Source organism: Prorops nasuta, unplaced genomic scaffold (genome assembly GCF_024137725.1).
Source record: "Prorops nasuta isolate Cenicafe-Biocafe unplaced genomic scaffold, Cenicafe_Pnas_1.2 PNAS00033, whole genome shotgun sequence".
NCBI classification, from domain to species: domain Eukaryota; kingdom Metazoa; phylum Arthropoda; class Insecta; order Hymenoptera; family Bethylidae; genus Prorops; species Prorops nasuta.
This window is the reverse complement of record NW_027116830.1, coordinates 2355005-2379740: the sequence shown is the minus strand read 5'-3', so window position 1 is coordinate 2379740 and position 24736 is coordinate 2355005. Positions and strand designations below refer to the sequence as shown.

Below are 24736 nucleotides of genomic sequence, written 5' to 3'. Positions count from 1 at the left end.
GAGCATTCAGGCACATCTCGCAAAAAGGCTTGTGCAGAATGTGGTAGGATGATGTTGCTGTAAAAATGGATGACAGGACGATGGAATTAAAATCAAAATACATTAAGTTTAATGTTATCGTTCAAACAAATCGATTGCTTTCGTCCTGTACTCCGAATGTTTAAATTCAACGATGTTTGACACCGATAAATTTATTAAATTAATATACAAAAATGATGCTATTTGAGAAAAGTCGTGCAAAGAATACAGCGATCAAAATTTCTTCAAAAGATTTAATGGACATTCTATAATATTCAACAAATTTGCTTTCATATATCCTTATTTCATTATAAAAACTATCAAACTTTTCACTTATTTCAGGTTGAATGTGAAAAAGATGAAACCAATAACTTGTAATTATTGGTTCGTTCAACAGATCAGCTGCTCCCAACAGATAAATTTTCATTAAATTTGACATCTTTAATATGTGAACCTACTGATTTAAAAACGAACAAACTATAGCGTATGGTTTCTTCCTGCGCAGGATACAGTGTGATCACAATTGTACATCCCGCCAAACGGGAACTGCAATAACGGATCTATGCGGTCCTAGCCTTAGTGGAATGCGCCCTATATTGCACTATGCATGAAAAGTAGAATTCAACTTCTCACAGTGGTTGGTTGCTTTCCGGTTATTCTGAAAATCAGCAATCAAACACAAATGATACTTTGCATGTCACACAAGCTATATTTTTGTCTGATTGTGTCGCCTTTCAGGCTAACTTGAAAGCAACTAGTGTATTCCTCGTATTTCTTTCCTTCTTCATGCTTGTACAGTTTCAGTATATAAAAAATACATATTCAAATTGTTTAGATGGAGATAATGAAAAACGAAATAATAGATTACAACTAAAGAATACAATAATCACACAGATATGTATGGTTCTAACATATAGCAAAAATATCAATAATAATAGTTTCTTATAAATTTCTGTATACACAATTCATTGAAATTATTTAAGACAGTTTTTCTTATATAAAAAGTATAAATTACAAGAAGCTATTGTTTCATTTACAAAAAAAGTTATTTACTTAATACAATGTAATTAATCAGCATTCTTTTGATTTTAATGAATAGGATCTATGATTATATAGGAAATTAAATTAGCTAGCTAGACTCAGGATCCTGTTTCTTTTCTTTATCTTTCTTCTTTTTCTTCTTTTCTTCTTTTATTGGAGTTTCCTGATTTAAAAACTTAGTTTATATCTATATTTACAAGTTTGTTTACGAAATATATTGAAAGATACTTACCAATATAGATTCCTCTGCTGTAGATTCTTCGCTTTCTTTCTTCTTCTTTTTCTTTTTATCTTTCTTCTCCTTTTTCTTTTCCTTTGGTGAGGAAACTTCAGAATCTTCAACTTCTTTCTTTACAGAGATATCTTCAGCTTTTTCACCTACTTCAGCTTCGTCGGTTTCTTTGCGTTTTCGTTTCTTGCTAGTAATTTCTGTTATTCCATTTGTTTTCTCAACCTACAAATTTTCAATAAAAGTATGATTAAATATTTTTGTACAAACAGAAAATAGTTACCTTCACTTGTGTATAATCAGTGTAGTTTTGTAGCCAATCATCTGGGGTATTTTCATTAGGTTTTCCATGCTTATCCAATTTTCCTTCAATGACCATACGCTTCTTCATAGATGCCTTTGGCCCTAGACCCCATTTTCTAGGGTAGGCATCTCTTTCCATAATTACCCTTTTAATTTTAGCAGCAACACCATGATCACAAGTAGTCATAGTTGGTGTAGTCATAAGTGCTATCCCTAAATTATTCAGAATAAAATTCGATTTAAAATTCTTTCCTTTTTTTTTAGACAAATATAAAATAATCTTGAAATTCTATTAAGCTACATAACTTATAGAATTAAATACGAAAAATTATTATAATGAAATTTCTGTATGACATCATTAAAATACTGACCAAGTGCAATAGCTTCGCCTTTTGTAGTCACTATAACTATCTCCTGATTTAATTCTATTCCTTCATCATACATAAGAACACCAGGTAACATAATTTTTGCTCCATAACAAATTGCATTAACCTAAAAATAAACAGTATCATACTTATTAATACTGATTGGCTGTTCTAATTAAAAAAATAAAATTTTAATACTTACAGCACTATCCTTTACAATTATTCTCTTATGATTTATTAGAAGTGCTTCTAAGGGTTGAATCACCCTTCGTAAATAAGACTCATCACCATGATTCTCATATAACCATTGGGCATCTAATATGTCGTGCATTGTGACTAAACCATCTTTTTCTGATTTGACTCCTGAACGAGACCTACGGAGTTCTTGCATCTGACAGCCAGTGCCTAAATATAGCCCCAGATGGAGGCAAATAGTTCTAACATATGTTCCAGCTTCACATTTAAATTTTGCTATACCCAAATTTTGCTCCTCATCAAAATCAAGAAATGAACTTTCATAAACTGTCCTTACACGTAATTGCCGTTTCACTGCTGAAATTAGTGGTGGACGTTGAAAAAGCGCTCCTTTTAGTTTTTCTAAGGCTTGTTGTACCTAGAAAAAAAGAAAACATTATTTATCTTACTATATTTAAAACATTAAGCTTTTATTTCTATTTAATAAATCAAATGTTACTTTTTGTAAACTTTCAGGTGCTGAGTGTAATTTGAATACAGACACATATTCCTTTCCCGCAGACTGTTGAGACTTTGCCAATCTAGTTGCTCTATCTATACATACTATTAAGCAGCCTGACACCTTAGGATCCAATGTTCCAGAATGACCAGTTTTCTCAACCTTTAAAATCCTTTTAATCCAAGCAACCACTTCATGTGAAGAAGGATTGCAAGGTTTATCTAAATTGATACAGCCAGACTTTACATATTCAGATATACTACGATGAAGTGGGGTAGTGCCGTTTGTTAATGGAGTAAAATGTTTTGTTCTTGTAAGCATTTTATCAAAATTCTGTGATAAAAAAAAAATATCAATTATAACACATACATCTTATTTAAGAATATTTAACTTTAAATCACAAAATTAATAAATTGCTTTTACCAATATTTTTAATAATAAAAGTTAAGCAATACCTTAAATAAAAGAGGCCAATCTTTGCAGTCAAGTTTGACATCTTCATCTGAGGGCTGCATTTCACATTTCATTGCTAGTTGAGCTTCACCTAATAGGTGTTGCTTATTATTCTTCTTTTCTATTAAAATAAACATACTTAACCATACTGCAAATGACAGACTAACCTAATAATAATTTGTTAAGAAAAAATTTGTAAAGATATTTAATTAACAAAAAAATATTGTAAAATGTGCTAAAAATATAATGCATTCAAAATTATATTAAATTAATGATAAGTTTCCAGTATAATCAACTGATGTTAAACACGTGTTACCCACTATATATTACGAAAAACTATAACTGAAAGTATAAAATTATCGAACTAAACCTCCTTATAGATGATTCTTAAGACAATTTAATTTTCAACAAATTACAGATAATAATTAATCTTTTATTTACCTATTTCAGCCATTTTTATAAACAATACAAATGTAATTCAAAACAATCGCAGCCACTTATAAAGGGATATATAATGCTCACGGCTACACTTGCGCCCATTTGCGGGCTTGCGGATTGAGCGGTCCTATAATGCGGTTCCTAAATGCATCAAGGGACGCCATAGTCAGTGCACCGTCCAGGCTCCAGGACCGTCAGCGTCAGTGCCCAGTGGGCCCAGTGGGGCAACGGCCAACGGCAAAGGCTGGCAAAGGCAGGGTGCGTTCACGGAGACGCTATTTAGCGCTATTTGTGCATGCTACTGCGCAGAGAAAATTGCCTAGTAAGCGTTAATAGCGTTTCCGTGAACGCACCGTGAGGCACACATTTACTTCAGTTGATACGGGTTAATACTTAACCCTATAATTCTGTTTATGTGTAAAAATACATGATATTTAGAGGTTAATTTTTAAGATAATATAATAGTTTTACTAAGATGCCGACAGTTATAGCTTTAGATGTATCCTTGTCAATGAGACGGCTAGTTGCCGGGGGTAGTAATAATGATAATTCAACCAATGAACAGTTCACTAGGCATCATTTAGCTGTGCATGGAATAAACATTTTACTGCAATACCTGCAAGCTAACTCCAAACTGGAATTTGTTTCTTTGGTATGAATGAATTACTAATTATTGATTAAAAAATTCTTAAATAAGCTACTGTAATTTAAGCTTCATTTTAGGTTGTCTTTTCTTCATTTTATGAAGTCTTGTGTTCATTTACTAGAGATTATGACAGTATACGTGCAAAACTACAGAATATAGAAGAGTGTGATAAGACCTGCATAGAGACTGCTTTACATGGAGTTAATAATGTAATCATGGCTGAATGGGGCAACACAACAGCATGCCAAATAATTTTAATAACAGATGGAAACACAGGTGTAGGTCCTAACTCCCTTGGGGAATCAATCAATTCATTTAATTTGGCAAGAGATGGTAACCCATTTCCATTACCATTTCCTTATCCAGGCAAATTAAGTATTGTTTGCATAGCAAATGCTCAAGGTATATATGTTTACTTAGTAATTGCTGTAATGAAGGTAAACAATTAAATTTGGTACTTAAAATTTATATAGATCTTGGACTAGCTATTGGATTACCATTGTATCATCGATTAGTTGATTTAGCAGGTGGAGATAGTTGTGTATTAGTTCCAGAAGGCCCTTTATCCAAGCACTCGATTAGCAATTGCTTCCAAAAATTATCAGAAACTAATTACGTGTCTTTTCAAGGATACTTAAAATGTGGAAATCTTGGTTCTGCTATAGTTTTATCTCCAGCACCAATTGTAATTTTTTTCAATATAATTTTTCTTAAAAATTTAATTTAATAATAGACTAAACTTAATTTTTTTAGCCATACATAAAAAAAAATGATTTTGAATTTCAAAGTGGATTGATAATATCAAAAAGTATTGAAATTTTTGGGTTCATATCTGTGGCAGATGTTGGTAGTCCTAGTGCAATTTCAAGGCACTTAGTTTTGCCATTGGTTAGTGAAAGAAGTCAAAGCATGCAAGGGATTTCCTTGGATGAAGAATCTGATGTGGAAGAAAATACCGATGAAGATAAGTTACCATCATTTTGTGTTTTACTCCATGGAGCATTAAAAGTAAGTATGGAAATACTAAAAATGAGCAAATAGGGCTTACAATATACTTATACAGGTAGAAAACATGGCAGCCCTCTGTTTACTTAATAACGAGTGGTATGGCTTTATTTATTCCTGGGCAGACACAAAGAAAAAATCAAACCTGATGTTAACTGCTTTAGAACCAGGCTTAGATGTTGTTCCTTGGCTGGGAAATTTTACTCACTTAAGTCCTTTAGAGGAGAGTAACAGTAGTAATGTTCTTAACTTTCCTGTGAGACCAGCTGAGAAAAGGAGTTACACTCAATATGCTCCATCTTGGATTCGCCAAGTTGGTCTGCAATCTGATATTCAAAAAATATTAAGGCACGCTAGAAAATTGCCGGAAAAAACGCAAAATTTTTACAAGGTAACATGAAAAATTTTAGTAATTACGTAAATCTTTACACGTTTCCTTGATTTAGGAGGTAAACAGACTACGACGAGCCGCGTCTTCAATGGGCTTCATCGAGCTTTTAGAAAGTCTTGCTTGTATCCTGGAAAGAGAATGCACAATACTGCCACCTAATTTAAATCCTGATTGCACAATACAGATGGGGCATGTTGCTTCTATGATAAGAAAACCAGAATTTTTGGAATTGAGATACAATATACCACCAGCTCGTACAAAATTTCAGCAAGGAAATACATAAATTACACACCATTATCACACTATTCATTGTACATAAAAAAGTAATTTTATACTTGATTTAAAAAGCTCATATTGAGCTTTTATTCCCTTTTTCCTTTTTTTGAGATAATATTGAGATATTTTTCATAGGATGATGGGTTTTATAATAAATTTTCTATATACCAATGTTTATAAATATGTTTAGTTTCATTATGGCTTCATACACATGTTTAAATAAGGATAAATTTCATTAGAGACTATTAACATATCAGGAAAAATGTTACAAAAAATTTATAGTACACTACAATAAATTTAATATTTATTTCCCAATAAACACTATATGCAATAGCTAAATTGATTTATCACTGCAACTAAGTTATTCTTAAAATCCTTTATATTTATTAAATTTAATAAGTTGGTGTATATCCCTAAAATGTGCATAATTAAGATATTCATAATATGTAGGATAGTAATAGTCATCTGGTTTAGCAGTATAATAAAGAGGTAGTCCAAAATAAGTACCCATTTCCCATCCAGGTTCATTCCTCATTAACTTATTCTCAATTTCCATATTTTTACGCTCTGTCCTGAGCAATCTAAACAAAGTGATGAAAGAACTGTGATTTGCCAAATTTTTTATGAAAAAATTAATAATAAAAGTAAGCTTACTGTCTTTTCATTTCAGCATCCAGAAATGGGGCAATCGCTCTAAAGCTACCATCCTGCTCCATTTTTAAATAAACATCTTTTCTTTTCAAGTATGTATGCATGGCAAGTCCAAGAGTAAGAATTGCTGTGTATGCCAAGTATATAGTTTTTCCTAAAAATCATGTTCTGGTAAAATTATCATACCAAAAATTATTTACATTCAACTTTAAAATAATTACCTCTAATTTTTGATTTATTAAAAATTTTGTCAGTGTTAATTGCAGCATAGCCTCCTGGAGGAGGCATATCTTGGTAGTATTTTGAACTGCTAGACATGATTACGACAAATTCTTCAATATTAGATGATACGTATAATTAAAAAAATATTCGCAAAAGTTATTCTAACCCCTCACTTAATAATGACGTAATGGAGCATTCGATCCCAGCAGGTTCCTTAACTGGTCGCCCTGGCCCTATCCTAGTCACCTAGTGACTAGTGGTTACAAGCACTGATCATCATGTTCCTTGATGCATTAGGAACCGCTCAGTTTGTCATTGAAGACGAAAAATCGTGAGTTAGCATACATCTTAGATTAAAAAAACTTTGAATAATAAAATTTAGAGGTTTTTTAACAAACAAAATGTGTGTATGCTAACTCACGCTTTCCGCTTGAGTTATTGGGACGCGTTCCAAACCTTATCCCGGAGCACGGGTCCCTAGTGTTTTGGAGTGGAGAAGTGTTTACATGCTAGTTGTAGAAGAAGGAGGTGTGAAATGAAAAAATGTCAAATAGTGAGGTTACTAAAGTAAAAATGGAAAATAATGAATGGAAAGTAAGAATATTCGAACTTTCCATTCATTATTTTCCATTTTTACTTTAGTAACGTCACTATTTGACATTTTTCCATTTCACACCTCTTTCTGCTACAACTAGCATGTAAACACTTCTCCACTTCAAAAAGGCGAATGGGTCTCATTTTTCGTATTCATCTATTGGTAACGAACCATTTCATGTTGGCACTACATGATATTGACCAATCAGCGCTCTCAGAAACCATCATGCTGAGCGCTATAGGTAGCATTCAGCAGAGGTAGCAGCTTAGTAACGTTACCAGATTTCTTTTTAAACTTCTACTTCTATTGGATAAAATTATAGGATCTAAGAGTAATAGCCAATAACATACACCGCTCCCTCAACATTTGTCTCTGCTGAATGCTATGTACATACACTGTTCAAAATTGAATCATGTACAGGTATAGTTTCTGCTTCCCTATACTATCTTGTAGCAAAAATGCTTCTCGCAAAATTGATTCATGTCCATCTCAACTACTCTATACTATCTTATAGCAAAAATTTAATGACAACAGCAGACGAAACGCGACATCGACAAATATGAAGATGACGTTTTGGACGTAGTAAAAGTATTATCCAGAAAGCATATTATTTATGTTGGAAATGTAGGGATGTCGAAAAATGGAATGGAAAATAATGCAAATATGGTGCATATATATAATATTATTTATCAAGTATAAAAGGGAAGAGATCGGATGCAATTTTCAGCCTATAAAGAGGAAAAAGCATCAGATAAGTATCGGGAGCAGCAAGTCAGAAGAAAGATTAATTTAACAAAGCAAAATATTCTTTAATCTTTCTTTTGATTTACTGCTCCCGATGCTTATCTGATGCTTTTTCCTCTTTATAGGCTGAAAATTACATCCGATCTCTTCCTTTTTATACTTGATAAATAATATTATATATATGCACCATATTTGCATTATTTTCCATTCCATTTTTCGACATCCCTACGTTTCCAACATAAATAATATGCTTTCTGGATAATACTTTTACTATACGTCTAAAACGTCATCTTCATATTTGTCGATGTCGCGTTTTGTCTGCTGTTGACGCTGTTGTCTTTAAATTTTTGCTATAAGATAGTATAGAGGAGTTGAGATGGACATGAATCAATTTTGCGAGAAGCATTTTTGCTACAAGATAGTATAGGGAAGCAGAAACTATACCTGTACATGATTCAGTTTTGAACAGTGTACCATAGTCAACTAACACGAATCTCCTATATGCCGTCGTTAGAGCTGAGAAACACCCTTATATGTATGTTTACCGGTCAGTGATGTCACAAAAATCTCTTGTTTGAATTTTTCAATAAAGGTTTAAAAATGTGTACAAAATCTAAGAAATTTTCTGAAGCAGAAATATTAAAGATAATTGATTCAGATGAAGAATTTGATTGTACAAGAAAGATATCTCTTGGGTCTTCAAAAAGACGATCGAATTCATGTACAAAACGATCCTCGGAGTCTAATGATTACCAAATAAATAATACAACGTTTAATTTGCTTGTTAGTACTCCTACTTCTTATACTCGTAGAAGTAAGAGATTACTTCTTAAATATGATGAGTCTGAAGTAGAAGATAATTCTACATATAATGTAGGCCAATTATCCAAGGGTAATACAATTCGAAAAACGAGACAAAGATTAAAAACACCTAAGATAAATGACATTGAAGGTAGTTCTCCAAGCCAATTAATAAGTGAGAAAAATAAATCAATAGTAAGTATTGTTACTAATAATCAAGATTTTTAATAAGAATTTTGGATAAATTATTCTCAAATGACAACTGAAATATCCAAGATTTATTAAACCCATCAACATTTTAGAGAAGCAGTATATTAACACCCTCACAAAACAAAAGAATTGTATCTACAGGAACGCCAGCAACACCTTTACAAGAGGCTAAATTAAGATTACATGTTAGTGCAATACCCAAATCATTACCCTGTCGGGAAGAAGAATTTAATCAAATATTTACATTCTTAAAAGGAAAATTATTAGACAATAATGGAGGGTATTTATTATTCTTTTTATATAAATTTATTAAAATTTTTCTGTTAAAAATCATTTTTAATTTCTGAAAAGTCACTCTGTTTTTTATAACATATCTTGTAAACTTGCAAGATCTTTAGAAAACACTAATTAACATAATAATTACTCTGTGCATTTACAAATAATTAAATTCAAAATTGTATATGGATGCAGATTTATTAAAATAATGCATACAACTGGTGTATGAACAAAAATCTACTGTGACCTATAATTTCATATACATATATGTTTTAACATCATGAATTAAATGGGTATAATTATGCAAAATAGTACTGATCTATAACAAAACTTTTACCACCTGTGATGATTAAAATTATTGTCTACAAAAATATGGAAATTAATAATAAATTTCTTTTACATATTATTAAATAGGATGTGTTTGCAATTTTATAATAGAAATTTAATATTTTTGACTATTCTGCAGCATTTGATATTTGGTTATTTTTTGCATTACTATGTTCAAACAATGTGTTGATAGTATTTAAAAAAGCTTTTGACAAGAGCTACAAAAATATACAATATAGATCAAATCAATGGCATTATCTTAAGCCAACACAGAAGCTTAATAATTTTTTTGCGAAACATTTGCATGTGGCTTTGCGTACAAAGTGTACCATTGATGATGCACCAGAACTTAAATGTAAAAACTTATGTCCAGAACTCTCCCCAGTAACAGTTCAATTTTATTTACTAACAATGCAAAATATAATTATGAAAGGACTTCAAAACGTGATAAGGAAAAATTAATTCGGTTATAATTTCTTAGTGATAAGTGTGAGAGTTTTTATATCCATGTTCTGATACACTTTTAACAGTATACCTTGCATAAGCATTAATAAATTGGTCAACTTTATAAGATCATCATGTATAATAGTAAATCAACAATTTCTATTGCAGATGTATTTATATAAGTGGTGTTCCTGGAACAGGAAAAACAGCTACTGTAAATGAAGTTATAAAATGTTTAAATAAATTAGTGACTAAAGGCACTTTACAGCAATTTAAGTTTATAGAGATTAATGGTATGAAACTCACAGAGCCAAGACAAGCTTATGTTCAAATAGTGAAACAGTTAACTGGAGATATTTGTACATGGGGACAAGCTTACCAAATATTAGATAAAAAATTCAATAAAAAAAGTTTTAATAAACAAATGATTTTACTCCTAATAGATGAGGTTGAATAATTATTTTAATTGATAAGTATAATTTTTCCTCTTTATTTTTTTGGTTTATATTTATCACTTATATTTTTACAGCTTGATCTTCTATGCAATAAGCGGCAGGATGTTGTATATAACATTCTAGACTGGCCTATGAAAGAATGTGCTCAATTAGTAGTAATTACAATAGCAAACACTATGGACTTACCAGAAAGAGTTTTTAAAGGTAAAGTGACTTCTCGTTTAGGATTTACAAGGTTAACATTTGAACCGTATAATCATAAACAATTGCAAGAAATAGTCTCTGCAAGGCTTAAAGATATTATGGCTTTTAAAAGTGAAGCTATACAATTAATTGCAAGGTAATTTAACAAAAATTAAATAACTTATAAAAAAATTTTAAATTTAGTTTACAATTTTCTGATTCATATTATTGTAGAAAAGTTTCTGCAATGTCAGGGGATGCACGAAGAGCATTAGATATTTGTCGGCGTGCTGCTGAAATAACGGAAGCCAGAAACGGTGAGAAAGTTTCGATTGATGATGTGAATGTGGCTCTATCAGAAATGATAGCATCTACAAAAGTACAATTCATAAAAAACTGTTCAGAAATGGAGCAAAATTTTTTACAATCTCTTTGTGCCGAAATAACACGCACAGGTGTTGAAGAAGTAATTTTTAAAAATATATTGAGGCAATTACAATCTATATGTTCTTTTAAAGGTAATAGGTTTTACTGGCAAAACCATTAATCTTATTCTAAGTCTGTTGAATACTATAAAGCTTTAATTCTAATATTTTTATTTTTGTTTTCTTTTACTTTTATAGGTATAAAAATGCCTACTGTAACTGAAACTTTAGGCTTATGTATGAACCTAAGTGCAAGTCGGATTTTAATATGTGAACATTCAAAAGCCGACATATATCAAAAAGTTTTATTGAATGTGTCAACAGATGATGTCTATTATGCATTGCAAACAGATACAAAAATATGATATTTTTCGCTTTTCTTGATATCAATATATTAATAATTAAAATACTTTTAATAGGAATAAATGTAACTTTGTATAAAACAATATATTTTCTTAAATCTTTGGTTTTTTAGCACACAAACTATATATACATATAAGAGTTCATTCCGAATTACGCATATGCGCGTATAAAAAACTAAAACTAAAATAAACGTGATATAAACTATGTGTATTCTATGCGCTTCATGCGTGATTCTGAAAATAGCGGCCTAGATCAAATCAATTGATACAATTTTGTATCGTCTTGGAATTCATAACTTTTGTTTGAAGTATTTTTCTGTATTTTGTTCGCTTTTCCATATAATTGCTTGGAGTGATTTTAATCTAACAACCTATGTGTATATCGTATTCCATCCTTAGTATTAGTCCCATCAAGACCTGTGTAGGTAAGATTTTACCATGAAGAATTGCCAACTAGCCGTGAATTGTCTAATCAGCATATATATTTTTGACAAGTTAGTAATCCTACATAAGAAAATGTTACTTTATAGGGTTTAGCTGGGCTCTCCCATGCTGAATTAGCTGAAACATTTTTATTTTTCAGTTTTTGCATAAACTATTAATTATCAAACAATATTAAGCACCAAACTGATGGGAAACTGAATTGGAATTAAAAATAAATAATATTCTAAGAGATATATACCACACACACACACACATGAAAATAAATACTTCATGTTTTTACATTATTTTTTTTAGATATAGTTTCATTTTATATAGACACAGTTTTTCCAAAGAAACATTTCATAAACACTGATAGTAGATACATTTTTAATGATAGTTGTAAGTATTTGTAGAGTTTACAATACATTTAAATAAATACATACATTGACAATAAGCTTAGCACCATTGACAAAGCACCAATACCATAATGATTGTACAATTAATATTCATTACTTTGTAAAATGTCATAAAAATATGTAAATTAATAAATTATTGTACACATTGCTTAAAAAAAGTCAAGAATAAAGAATTTGCTATTATAGCTTAAAATACTTTGGTCAGAATTTTAGTATTATATTAGAAGCTAATATTAAAATCTCAGAATTTAATTTGTAAATAGTTATTTGAACTTTTACTGATTGAAAGAATAAAAGTGTGTAAAACAGCTTAATCATTGGTCCTAGTTAATAAAACATCATCTTCTGGTCTTGGTAAACGCTTATATTGATTTTGCGATACCAAATACATTGTTAACCCCCCAAACACAATAATGAAAATTCCAATTATATTTATCATTACACCTTCTCCAACAAATTGTGCATATTTTCTAAAAATGAAGAATAGGTTGTACTATTTATAACCTTTACAATTAAAATTTGAAGTCCTTTACTTACTCCTTTAACTGAAATATAGCTTTTTCGTTAAGCCCCAATAAACAAGATACCAATACTCCAATAAAACCAGCATTTCCAAAATAAACATGAATCGGCATATAGGAAGCACGCAAATTTCCTTGTAGACCAGGATACAGGAAAGAAATACAGCCAGCAACCCACTGAAATTAAATAAGCATTAACAACCGAATTGAATTAAAGAAAGCTATTTATTAACATATTTACAACTCACTTGACAGCAGAATAATATTATACTTGTTAGTCCTACCCAACTGTGTAAACTATACATATTAGGTATTTTTTTCATATTGTGATTATCAAATACAGCAACCAGTGATATAATGACCAACACAATTATAAATAGCATGAGTCCTGCATGCATCAATTTCAAACGCCTTTTTCTAACATTCCTTTGAATTCTATACAAAAGCATGGCTGTAAAAGAGATGGAATTAATTAAGAAATTCCTTTTATATTCGTACTTATTTTACTCTTTGTACCATTTGCATATAAGAAAACAAATCCCACAACCATCAACAAAGGATGCCAATTGAATTTTGTGTCAGGATCAGCTCCCCAAGATAATCCATTTCTGTGATAATTTATCCAAGAGATTACCAAAATAACTAAAATAGTGCCTACTGCTTCAGTTAGGCCTAACAAAATGTTAAAACCTTCCAAACGTTGATTTTGAGTAGGTTCTCCTATTTGATCCATATCTAAAATTTTATTAAAGAAATAATATTAATTTATGCAAATTTAATAAAATTGTTCAAAAAACCAAATGCATGATATGACAATGCATAAAAAATTATACATATATGTACATACCCAAACATTCTTGATATTCATAAGGACAACTGGTAGACATAAAAACTCTCAAATAAGGCTCAAATGGAAAAAAATATTTCTGACCAAATGATTGTTATAGACCATTATAGAAAATAAATCGTGCAGACAAAAGCATATTATAGTTAATCATCAAGCACAGAGGTACATATTTCTAGTCCACATTTAGTATTTAATATATCTGTAGTTTCACAAATTAGTTTATTATTAAAAAAAATCTGTATTTTTAAAAACAATTACTAGAAAACAGCAATGATAACACAAGATTAATAAAAACCATATAAATTTCGCTCAACGTTTTTTTTAAGTAAGCAAAAGTTTAAACTATTATTGATAATGATTTTTAAGTAATGCTGTTTTTTATATCAATCAGTTTTTAGAATTTATATTTTTTGTTACCTGTTTTCAGTTTTGTTGTCAATCAACAGGTCCGTGCATTAAGTACCCAGAAAGTGTAGGCAGAACTGGGACAATCGATTTTTAAAAAAGAAAGAGAAAGGGAGAGTGACAGCAATATAATGGAACGCAATTGCATTAAACGCAATAAAAATTGTCCTTGCCAGTTTATTGCTCAAGAAAAATAAACAGGAAAAAAAAGCAAACTGACATAAAAGGCAATCCTCTCCTCTTGTATCGACAAAAAGAATTTAAAATACAAACATACGATTGTTTATTTTAGAACTGATAGAAAGGGAAACGATTGAAAGACCAATCACAGGGATTGAATGAACCTTATACCAAAATGCTTCACCAATCAAAATCTTTATTCTTTATAGAGACCGTGCACACCAACACAATGATAGCGAAGTGTCAATGTATAACTGTATACGTATAAATAAATTACACTCAAAAACTGCGAAAATTGGCCAGTAGTTTGCGCTGGTAGTATGCATATACACCAATATACATTCTTATCTTACTGTCATTGTGTTGGTGTGCACGGTCTCTATAAATGATGATAAAAGAAATTTAATAATCCATCCCGCAACACTGAACACAACGTCATAAACGACACAAAGGCCGTGTTCCGTTATTGACTGTGAACTGTGAGTACTGAAAATCTATAGTTTATGTCACGCAAACTATAGATTACTATTACTTCACAGTCAATGGCTGCGTTCGTTTATGTACTGCCAGTACTGAAAACCTATATTTTACGTGACATACATTGTAGAATTTTAGTACTCGCAGTTAATAAACGAACGCAGCCAATAACGGAACACGGCCAAACTTTACATCGTGCTGCACGTGCTGCTGCAAGTTACAGGTATGCACTATACGGGAAAATTATTTAATTCAACTATAAATATTATTTATATATATATATATATCAATTTATAGTTGCAGACATGAAAAGATTATCCGAAGAAAGGACAAAGCTGGTTTTTGAAAAATTAAAAAATTAGTAAGTTCTTTTATGTGGAAGTTTTCTTTTTTTAGGTTACGTTTCATTGTTTTATGTTTACACCATTCATTTTGTCTTGATTATTGGAAGAAATCAGTATTTTACCATAGATTTTTTTTTAGTATTGGTGATAATGTAAAACTATTGATAGACCGTCCGGATGGCATTTATTGCTTTCGAGAAAAAAAGGAAAGAGTTTATTATGTGTCAGAAAAAATTTTATCTTTAGCAAACACTGTTGGTCCAGATAATCTAATCAGTTTAGGAACATGTTTTGGAAAATTTACAAAATCAGGAAAATTCAGGCTACACATTACATCTCTGCATTATTTGGCACCATATGCACAGGTAGTTCTTATTTCTTTATTTAGTTTTAGCATTACTTTTTAATAAAATTGGTATAACTTGAATCAATTCTAGTATAAAATTTGGCTTAAACCGTCAGCAGAGCAGCAATTTTTATATGGTCACCATGTGACTAAAGCTGGACTGGGCCGCATTACAGAAAATACACCACAGCATCAGGGAGTTGTGGTTTTCTCAATGAATGATTTACCATTAGTAAGCTTTGCAGATTATAGTAATTATAAACAATTATAGTTAAAACATTAATTTTTATGCTAAAGGGTTTTGGAGTAGCAGCCAAAAGCACAGCAGATTGTAAATTTGCAGATCCCATGGTGACAGTTTGCTTCCATCAAGCAGATGTGGGAGAATATATTCGTTCTGAGGATACTTTATTATAAAAAGTATGTATTAGAAAAATGATGTATTTATTTACATTATTTAAAGGGATTTGTAATTAATTGAAGAGTTAACTTTGGACAAATGTGTGAATTTTATCAGTAACAAGTATTAAGAATTTGAAAAAAATGCATTATAAAAATATTTATTTTACAATAACAACAAGAATTATATATTAAAATCATACATCAATTCCAATAGTTATATAATATAATAGCATACAAAATAGTTTTCTTTTGCACTAAGTAAAATAAACAGAGAAATTTGTTAAACCATGTTTAATATTTCCCTTATCAAATATCTTAATTATTAATAGCTTATATGCAATATTTTTATATATTATATTGATAAATCATCTCAGTAACAATATTATAAAAAATATAGCATTATTTTATAAAAACTGCCTAATATTGCACAATAATCACATTTTTAAATAAAAATGATTGCATTAATCCATTGTAATTAATATTAAAAAATATGAATATTTTCTCTTTAATTAGTTAAAACGAATATATTGTAATTGAATTTTACACTTGTTAAAATATTTCTCTTTTAAGAATTATATAAAGAATATACTCTTGCATATATTCATAAGTATTTTCAGCTATTAGAATAAGTAATGTTTCAAAATATTTGAGATAGATGTATTTTACATATTTCAAAGTTTTCCAAAAACATTTAAGAATCAAGAAGCATGATAATGTCTCAACACTACTATTCTTTGCTGAAAGATAGATCGTTCTAATTCCATTTTTAATGTATTTACTTTACAAGCAAGTTTTGCACGATCAGTGGTCAATCTTCACTCAATAGACTTTTTGATAAATTAGTATAAAAGTCAAATAACCAAATTTGATCAGGAGCATCAGAGCACATGGATACATATAAATCTTGTTCACTCTTCAGGCCAGTAGCATCCAAACACAATCCAGTTTCGACATTTATTAGTTTGTCATTCTATAGTGAATATATCCAATTAAAATTGTTGAGTATATAAAAAAGTTTAACTTAATTACCTTTAATATCCATTCTTTTCCCTCTTGCTCAGCATGACAATCGGACATTTGGATATGAGCATATTTGTCGGTTTTGGTAGATATTACTCTAGCACATGTCTCTTCACGTCTCAATTCCCCAATATTACTTAAAGAAAAAAGCTGACTTGGATATAGTTTATTATGGCAGCCATATAGGCCTAAATTATACGGTTGATCCTCATCATGCTGTAAGTTATCCAAACATAATGGCCTGTCTCTTAATTTTAATCTACCATAAGCTACCACATTCTCATCTGGAATGAATTTTTCTGGATACACGTTATCCAGATACCATTTAAAGCTTTTGCATTTTAAGCTCTTACGCAACTGTAATCGCTCTTGAGTATCCCCAATTATTGTTGGATTATACTAAATCAAATTAATGTAATTAGAGAAATGAATTTGATGGTTTCAATGGATTGAATTAATAATTCGTGTGTATATTAACCTTGAATTCACTTCGGTGAAGAAGGAAAAGCCTTTTGTAATCGTCCATCCATACATAAGCCAAACGTGCTGTATTAATACCATGTGTATCTTTATCATTAGGGAATTTATAAGGATGGAAATTTCTAAAAATATGTCCCACTCTTGAACAGGGAATTGTTTCTAAAGATCCACCACATTGCCAAATCTAATTTTTTTAAAGATAAATTTAATTTAAGACATTCAGAGAAATATTATGATTACTTTAACACAGTTATTGTTGCTTACTCTAAAAGACATTTCTAAATTTTCTCCTCCCCAACCATCCATCTTATCATCATAGCTGCCAATTTCCCAAAAATATTTTCGATCAATTGCAAAAAGACCACCAGCCATAGTTGGAGATTTAACAGGTGATATAAGAGAGCTACGAGATTTTATTTCTTTTTCTTGTATGTTTATCCATGTAAAATGACCAGACCATGTAAAACCACCAACTTGGAAAAATTGTGGTCTATCATCATGCATATATTCAAGGGTTTCCTCTGATATGTTGTCAATAATGGGCATTATTACAGCATTTTGTTTTTCTTTTATTCTCTGCAATAGAGGCTGCAGCCTGTAAAACAATGTTAATGATTTATTTTAGCTGTTTGTTAGACATTTTGTAAAAGTACTTTTTACCAATCTTTATTTGTTTCACAATGTGCATCCAGAAAAACAAGTACGTCACCAGTAGCATTTTTAGCTCCATGTAATCGAGCTCTTATTAAACCTGATCTCTGTTTTAATCTAAGAAGTTTCACCTTTTGTGGTAAACGAGTTAAAACATAATAATCAAGCAAACCTTGAAGCTCAACTGGATAAAAAAAATTAACATCAGTGATAATACAATTTGATTTGATATAATTATTAAATATTTGTAAATCACTAAACTTTCAGTAATTTGTAAATATTCAACTTGAATTACCTTCATCACTGTGATCATCAACTAAAATAATTTCTTTTAACAAATACGGAGGAGATTGAGTCAAAACACTTTTAACTGTACGAATTAACACACTCCATGGCTCATTATAAAATATAACAATTATACTGGCTGTGGGTAATTCGTGGTCATACGTGACATTAGCACATCTACAAATAAAAATTTTATTTAAATTGAACAATTTTCACATTCAATATAATATATAGAAAACAATTAAAACCCTACAGAGGATCACGGCCATCTGCTAGTTTTCTTGTTAAAGATATATGATTAGAGAGAATAATATTTAAAGCTTTCTTGGCTATAGCCTTTTCACCCTTTACTTTATCTAGTCCACCCAAATAAGCAGGTTCACCATTCTCTCCCAATCCAGGCACAATATTCCTTTCATATTCCTCAATCCAGTCTTCATATCTGAAAACAAATTGATATAATAAAAATACTATAAAACTAATAAATTCATTAAAAAATATTGTTTAAAAAAATCTACTCTCTAATTGTTGATTTCCCAAATCTAAGCTGAAGATCATTTGCTATGGATATAGTTTTATTAAAATGACTTAAAACTCCATGCTGTTTATTCTGTAAGTCATCTTTGCTTTTCTGGAAAATCTTTCGTGCTATCACAATAACACCAATGAGATAAGTGATACAAATAATTAATTTTATAATGAGCCTTCGTCGAAGAGTAATCATTTTTGGTCACTACAGTTAACATGGTTGGGAAAATGCTGCCAATGGATTATTTGGCTAAATTTTAATGGGCAGCTGTTGTATTCCTCACAAAGCATCTGTTTAAACATTAAATTATGTTGAGTGCAGCCAAGTATATGGTTTTCATTGTGAGAAAATTATATTATTATGATGTAATGGTTAAATTATGGTTACTAAATAATTATTAATGTAGCTAGATTTTCATGAAAATTAGGTAGTTGAAAAACTCATAAAAATTACTGTACCAAAACTCTATGAAGAATATGACTATTCTTGAGACATCTGTTCAATTATTGAAGTATTGCTTGGTATTCGATTTAAGCATATATGCAGGTAATACAGATCACATCATTGTGGTAATTAAAGCATATAGGAGTCTTATTTGTCCAATCATCAAATAATTCTTGCATAATATTCTGTTATCACCTATTTGAGCCTGGAATTGTGATCAAACTTAACGGTGATTATCAAACCCTTCTTTTTAGGTTATTTGTCAATGGCGCACCCTAACCGGTTTTTGCTTTTTACTTCTTTTCTGTATTAAGGGGAATCTCATGAACTTTATCTATAATTGTTATACAAGAAAATTATTGGCAACTTTATTATATATTCTCTTTCATTTCCACATTATAAAATTTAAAAAAAAATAGAATAACATTCACACAATAATCACATTATCTATAGATGAACTATTTGATTTGAAAGTGGTATGTCCCATTTTTAAAATAAATTGGTTATTGACAGCATTTGTGATGTATAAATTTTCTATTATAGGAACTATCATGAATAAAGTTAACAAAAAAGTGGACACTCTTTCTATTTTCAAATAAAATACTTCAAATGATAGAAGTTTTTGGTAATAATGCATTATACCATTGTAGTTACATTACAATATATCATTTAGTATATTATTAAAAATTGAATCAAAAAACTTTAGCAAAGAATACTGTAGTAGAAAAGTACAAGCATTTTTGTACTATTAGTAAATACAGCATTTGTAAAGTTTATACAAATATTTGTAAAGCTATACAAAGATTAAATATACAATTGAATATTTTAAATGTTTTTTTCACTGCACTTTTCCACTAGTACACACTAGTTCAATAAATTAGAATGAGGAAAAACATATTTAAAACATATTTGCCTTATTTTATCTAATTTCGCATCAAATTCTACAGTACAGTAAAAAATAACACCCTTTATTTACAAAATAATAGCTTTTCTATTGCACTCCATTTTGTTTAATTTTTTTTATACTCTTAAACAAAATTAAATAATTTGAAACAATTAAATAATGTAGTAAATTCTCAAACAAGGATCAAACCTAGGCAATATTAAGAATATTATTTTCAAGACGTGTTTTTGTTCTTTTTTTAGTAAAATAGTTTTCAATATCTGTAAAAGATTTTCCAAGAGTTTCAGGCAGAAAGAAATATACAAATGCTGTTCCTAATAAAGAAATAACACTAAAGAAAAAAAATACTCCCTGAGCCCCCATAATACTTAAAGTAATCGGAAAGAGTTGCAAAACAGCAAACATCATAAGATAAGCTATAGAAATCATTATGCTGCCACCGATCCCTCTTAGGGAAATAGGAAATAATTCCCCAATGAGTGTCCAAGGAATAATAATGAATCCTAAACAGCTTGTACAAACATAAAATAAAATAATGACTAATAAGACCCATTTGTGATTAGCCATTGTCTCTTGAATATACCCACTCTCATTGGTGGAGGATGTTAAGTACAGATACATTGCTGAGAAAAACATAGAAAATGACATACCAAGGCCACTAGCTATGCAGAGAATTCTTCTGCCACAATTCTTACTAAAAAATGCAGTTAGAATGCTCATAAAAAATCTTACAGTACCCAGCATAACTAATGCTCCATTTTTATCTAAACCTGCTCCAAATGTTCCATCAATTTTGTGGAATATTGAAATAGCATAAAATATTACGACATAAGCACCTGATAGTTGCTGCAGTAAAAATAATACAAAAAGTATCAAAAATGGCTTGTAAGCAGCGGGTGAGGACAATTGGTGAAACAAATTCTTCAATTCTACAAAACTTTTCTTGTTCGAGTTGTGTAAAGAATCACTATTAAGGGTATCCATAATTCTGGAATATTCTTCATCATATATCTGTATAAACATTTTAAAAATTTATAGATAAACAGTAAAATTGATACAAAAACATTAAATAAAATATTTTACCTCTTTTCTTTTATTAAGCCATTTCAAACTATATTCTGCTTTACTTATTTTATTATTATACATGAAGCCATTTTTGAAGCAAAGAAGCCAATAAGGGCTCTCAGGAATAGTAAATAGAGAAGAAAATATTATTAATTCTAAAACTAGGAAAATATATGCCATTTGCTTCCAATCAAAGAAAATTGTAAAGCAACATGGTAATAATATTCCCATTGAGACAAATACAGAATTCAAGCAAAGCAGCATTGATCTGATTTGTGGATGAGTAATCTCTGATACATAAACCAATCCAACTGTAGTCAGACCTGCTGCTATTCCAGAAATTACTCTGGCAGTGTAAATTGCAATCAAAGAATCCGCTGTGATAATTAGAATCCATGATACAACAACTGGTATACGAGACAACAAACAAATTGCTTTACGTCCAAATTTATCCATTAATGGTCCAGCCACTAAAGAACCCAAAGGCAGTGATAATGCAACTACACTTGCTAAATAAAAGAATTTACATTATATTCATTTGATACGATATATAATATGAATGAAAACAGAAAATTTACCTATCCAAGAAATCTGAGTTTGATTTGTTTGCATGTGTCCCCCATTTTTTTCCAAGCCATTTGTCAAAATAGTACTATAAGACATATTAATTCCAGCTTGTATCACTATACAATGAACAATACAACTAGCAGTTATCTGTAAATATACATATATGAGATGCCCAATATTCAAATTACAATCATCATCAAATTCACCATATAATAAATCACCTGTGGTAACATATCTCTAGATATCAGTTTGCATTTCTTATCTTGGATAATTTTTTCAGAAATAAGAGTCCTAAAAAAAATTGTAAAGCTTACAACATTATCTATAACAAATTAAAAATTTACTTACTTGCTTTCATTATTTTTAAGTGGTTTTTCTTTCTTAGCTTCATTATGGACAGGTTCAGTATTCAATGGCTTTCCCTTTAACATTCTCAAGCTACTAAAATAAAAATAATCAAGAAATATTATATGTAAAAATATTTATCAATTGGTAATATTGGATTTCACATAGCAGCAATGATCAAAATTTATAATTTTAAAGACGCAAAAAGATAATTTTTAAACCGATCAATTCCAGCAAGTTATAAATCAATAAATTGTTTCATAGAAAAATTTGTTGACAATGTTATTTTTAATTAGAAAATTTAAATAATTATTTTTTACCTAATTTAGTATGATACTTCACATAACACTTTTAAGTTGAACTTATTATTGCTGCATACTCAAAGTACAAAGCAGTATTTTGCCTGCTTAAATTGATTTTTAAATGTGTACTCAAATAAGTGTTACCTATGTACGTGATAAAGTGACATATCGTTAGCGATAATAGAGCATTTCTTTTTATGTGTTAGTGAGTGAGAATCTGTGAGGATCCCAACACAGGGATGAGCACTATACTTTCTGGTAAGAAAAATAGTCTTGTCTTCTTCCAAGCAAAATACGTAAATTAATATTGTTAAAATAATTCCTATGTTAGAATAAAGTTCATTATTCTATTTTTTGTAAACACATACATTTTGAATGTTTTCCCTAATTTACTTACACATTTTTAAAGTCACTAATCTGAAACGTACATAACTTTATCAAGCTTATCTATTGTACATACCCATTAAAACGAAATCCTATAACTATTAGTAACATGGTTAAAGATTACGACAGTTAAAAGAATTTACCTTAAATTTATGATGAAAATAATGAATGATGTTAATCCAAAGTTAAAAACTATGAATTGCAATTGATTGTAATAATTTTTAAGTAATATAACCTTACAATTTAATAAAAACTTGTTGTCATAATTGGATTTGAAAATAAGCCGTGATGGAAGTGTCAACAAATACTTTGAAAGGCCTTGCCAATATTCTTAACACTAATATTTTGTCTGAGGAAACGTTTTCACAAATTTTGGATGCTGTAATATCTCATACCTGTAAAGAGATGAATACTAAAAGTAATTATATTGATTTATTTATATAAATTTTACTATGTGTATATTCAAAATAAATTAAATTTTGTTTAGTGAAGTCAATTCTTTATTCTGTACAAATCAGTATTGAAAAATATATTTTTTAGGTATAGCTTCTTTGTACGGCACCAAACCTGATGTAGTAAAAGGTGCTTTTGCAGATATATCATGCCTGCTTGTAGAAGCTGCTAGGCATGACTTAGATGAAGGAGGACTTATCACTTTTCTGAATTCTGAATGCATAAATGGCTCCAGAGTTCAAAAATTATGTCAGGTTTATAAAACAAATAAAAATACTCTTCAGGAGCAGTTAGAATTAACAGGAAATTCCTTACCTCATATAGTTGATATTAACTGGAGATTAGATTACTGCGTAAAGGTAATTTTTTAAATCATTTAAAATTTATGTTTTAAACAATAAAAAATCAAAATTATGCATTTTACAGTCTGACATGGAGAGTTCTATTGGTCTGCCGCTTTACCATATAAGACTCAGCACAAAAAGATATGATGATATAGAATATTTGACATTTACATGTAGCTTGCAACAATTGCAAGAATTAGTATATAAACTAAAAGATGCTGCAAAACATATAGAAAAAGTGGCTAATTCTTAAACATATAGAGCGTTATTTATTAAAATCTAAGACTAAAATATATTGTAAATAAATATACTCTTTATAATTATTGATATTGTATATTACATAATAAAGTTTGAAGGTAAGATCTTGCATAAATGATAGACCATATATATAGGTGCATTTAATTATATTTTTGCATGAAAGAGAAAACATCTCCTAATTCACGTAGAATCATTAATATAGTAATTAATAATATATATTTATTTATATATATATAAATATATATATATATATATTTATATATATTTATATATAATAACTGATTAAAAATACATTGTTTTTCATTCTGCAGCCAAATATTTGTCTAAAAATTGATATTTTTTCATTGGACAAAAAAAATATTATCATTACATTCTTACTTGTTAAATATATAATTATATTAATAATTAAAAATTTTTTTTATTATCATATAATATATAACTTTTTAACCATTATACACTATGTACAAATAATTTGGAGGTACGCTCCTGTCTAAAAAAATGGGTGTACAGATATTAAATTTTTCTTCTCTCCTGAATTTCTCATTGCCTTTTCTCTCTCGCTTCAATTATACTTTAAACTTTCTTTTTCTCCCCTTTCTTTTCCTTTAAAATGAATCGCATAATTTTCTTTGCATCAACCTTTTACAATTATTGTTCAAATTCGAATATTTTGGGTGAAATCAGCTTAATCGCTTTTTTAAAGTCAAACAGCTCAACGATCACAGCATTTAAATTTCAGCTACTATTGCTGTTTCTTTTTGTCACAAGCTTTTGCATTTCCATAATTTTT

At 29.6% G+C, this 24736-nt stretch overlaps 9 protein-coding genes and 1 long non-coding RNA gene across 17 annotated transcripts; 5 read left to right on the top strand and 5 right to left on the bottom strand.

Annotated features, from left to right (window-relative positions):
* Window positions 1-109: 109 nt before the first annotated feature.
* On the bottom strand, window positions 110-3683 carry Nop60B (dyskerin pseudouridine synthase 1 Nop60B). Its single transcript, XM_066743597.1, has 8 exons — window positions 3545-3683; window positions 3106-3224; window positions 2651-2983; window positions 2159-2569; window positions 1963-2083; window positions 1572-1804; window positions 1292-1513; window positions 110-1222 (listed from the first exon to the last, which is right to left on the bottom strand). Exons 1-8 carry the CDS (start codon window positions 3555-3557, stop codon window positions 1148-1150), a joined length of 1527 nt encoding a protein of 508 aa, XP_066599694.1. The 5' UTR covers window positions 3558-3683; the 3' UTR covers window positions 110-1147.
* A 115-nt stretch (window positions 3684-3798) lies between these two features.
* Window positions 3799-5878, top strand: IntS14 (integrator complex subunit 14). The gene is made up of 6 exons (XM_066743596.1): window positions 3799-4193; window positions 4265-4589; window positions 4661-4872; window positions 4941-5195; window positions 5251-5583; window positions 5639-5878. Exons 1-6 carry the CDS (start codon window positions 4017-4019, stop codon window positions 5864-5866), a joined length of 1530 nt encoding a protein of 509 aa, XP_066599693.1. The 5' UTR covers window positions 3799-4016; the 3' UTR covers window positions 5867-5878.
* A 150-nt stretch (window positions 5879-6028) lies between these two features.
* On the bottom strand, window positions 6029-7163 carry ND-B16.6 (NADH dehydrogenase (ubiquinone) B16.6 subunit). 2 transcript variants are annotated; one of them, XM_066743598.1, is made up of 4 exons: window positions 6906-7163; window positions 6732-6820; window positions 6514-6664; window positions 6029-6440 (listed from the first exon to the last, which is right to left on the bottom strand). In XM_066743598.1, the coding sequence occupies exons 1-4, from the start codon at window positions 6926-6928 to the stop codon at window positions 6227-6229; spliced, it is 477 nt and encodes a 158-aa protein (XP_066599695.1). In that variant the 5' UTR covers window positions 6929-7163; the 3' UTR covers window positions 6029-6226. The 2 variants fall into 2 exon arrangements, with proteins under 2 accessions (XP_066599695.1, XP_066599696.1); XM_066743599.1 differs by having other exon boundaries at window positions 6732-7155.
* An 863-nt stretch (window positions 7164-8026) lies between these two features.
* Window positions 8027-11640, top strand: Orc1 (origin recognition complex subunit 1). Its single transcript, XM_066743681.1, has 6 exons — window positions 8027-9067; window positions 9175-9362; window positions 10298-10577; window positions 10659-10924; window positions 11002-11285; window positions 11391-11640. The coding sequence occupies exons 1-6, from the start codon at window positions 8672-8674 to the stop codon at window positions 11555-11557; spliced, it is 1581 nt and encodes a 526-aa protein (XP_066599778.1). The 5' UTR covers window positions 8027-8671; the 3' UTR covers window positions 11558-11640.
* A 739-nt stretch (window positions 11641-12379) lies between these two features.
* Window positions 12380-14571, bottom strand: LOC136783486 (transmembrane ascorbate-dependent reductase CYB561-like). Of its 3 annotated transcripts, none has more exons than XM_066743682.1 (6): window positions 14179-14571; window positions 13762-13960; window positions 13431-13649; window positions 13163-13365; window positions 12931-13091; window positions 12380-12863 (listed from the first exon to the last, which is right to left on the bottom strand). In XM_066743682.1, the coding sequence occupies exons 2-6, from the start codon at window positions 13799-13801 to the stop codon at window positions 12704-12706; spliced, it is 783 nt and encodes a 260-aa protein (XP_066599779.1). In that variant the 5' UTR covers window positions 13802-13960; window positions 14179-14571; the 3' UTR covers window positions 12380-12703. The 3 variants fall into 3 exon arrangements, with proteins under 3 accessions (XP_066599779.1, XP_066599781.1, XP_066599780.1); XM_066743684.1 differs by having other exon boundaries at window positions 12386-12863; window positions 13762-13790; window positions 14179-14570; XM_066743683.1 differs by lacking the exon at window positions 13762-13960 and having other exon boundaries at window positions 12386-12863; window positions 14179-14569.
* A 215-nt stretch (window positions 14572-14786) lies between these two features.
* Window positions 14787-16154, top strand: LOC136783488 (60S ribosome subunit biogenesis protein NIP7 homolog). 2 transcript variants are annotated; one of them, XM_066743688.1, is made up of 5 exons: window positions 14787-15046; window positions 15127-15184; window positions 15307-15532; window positions 15605-15745; window positions 15811-16154. In XM_066743688.1, exons 2-5 carry the CDS (start codon window positions 15129-15131, stop codon window positions 15928-15930), a joined length of 543 nt encoding a protein of 180 aa, XP_066599785.1. In that variant the 5' UTR covers window positions 14787-15046; window positions 15127-15128; the 3' UTR covers window positions 15931-16154. The 2 variants fall into 2 exon arrangements, with proteins under 2 accessions (XP_066599785.1, XP_066599784.1); XM_066743687.1 differs by having other exon boundaries at window positions 14788-15046; window positions 15121-15184.
* A 265-nt stretch (window positions 16155-16419) lies between these two features.
* LOC136783482 (polypeptide N-acetylgalactosaminyltransferase 1-like) lies at window positions 16420-19861 on the bottom strand. Its single transcript, XM_066743676.1, has 9 exons — window positions 19339-19861; window positions 18870-19170; window positions 18605-18793; window positions 18362-18528; window positions 18076-18250; window positions 17680-18010; window positions 17414-17599; window positions 16945-17334; window positions 16420-16885 (listed from the first exon to the last, which is right to left on the bottom strand). The coding sequence occupies exons 2-9, from the start codon at window positions 19073-19075 to the stop codon at window positions 16724-16726; spliced, it is 1806 nt and encodes a 601-aa protein (XP_066599773.1). The 5' UTR covers window positions 19076-19170; window positions 19339-19861; the 3' UTR covers window positions 16420-16723.
* LOC136783489 (uncharacterized) lies at window positions 19669-20487 on the top strand. Its single transcript, XR_010824271.1, has 2 exons — window positions 19669-19800; window positions 19868-20487. It is a non-coding gene; the product is annotated as an uncharacterized lncRNA (long non-coding RNA).
* Window positions 20418-23168, bottom strand: LOC136783483 (facilitated trehalose transporter Tret1-like). 4 transcript variants are annotated; one of them, XM_066743677.1, is made up of 6 exons: window positions 22652-23168; window positions 22209-22301; window positions 22082-22151; window positions 21872-22007; window positions 21312-21802; window positions 20418-21239 (listed from the first exon to the last, which is right to left on the bottom strand). In XM_066743677.1, exons 1-6 carry the CDS (start codon window positions 22672-22674, stop codon window positions 20418-20420), a joined length of 1635 nt encoding a protein of 544 aa, XP_066599774.1. In that variant the 5' UTR covers window positions 22675-23168. The 4 variants fall into 4 exon arrangements, with proteins under 4 accessions (XP_066599774.1, XP_066599775.1, XP_066599776.1 ...); XM_066743678.1 differs by having other exon boundaries at window positions 22209-22298; window positions 22652-22684; XM_066743679.1 differs by having other exon boundaries at window positions 22526-22662.
* Window positions 22591-24085, top strand: LOC136783487 (COMM domain-containing protein 3). Its single transcript, XM_066743685.1, has 4 exons — window positions 22591-22765; window positions 23175-23309; window positions 23432-23703; window positions 23771-24085. The coding sequence occupies exons 1-4, from the start codon at window positions 22747-22749 to the stop codon at window positions 23939-23941; spliced, it is 597 nt and encodes a 198-aa protein (XP_066599782.1). The 5' UTR covers window positions 22591-22746; the 3' UTR covers window positions 23942-24085.
* The last annotated feature ends 651 nt before the right edge of the window (window positions 24086-24736 follow it).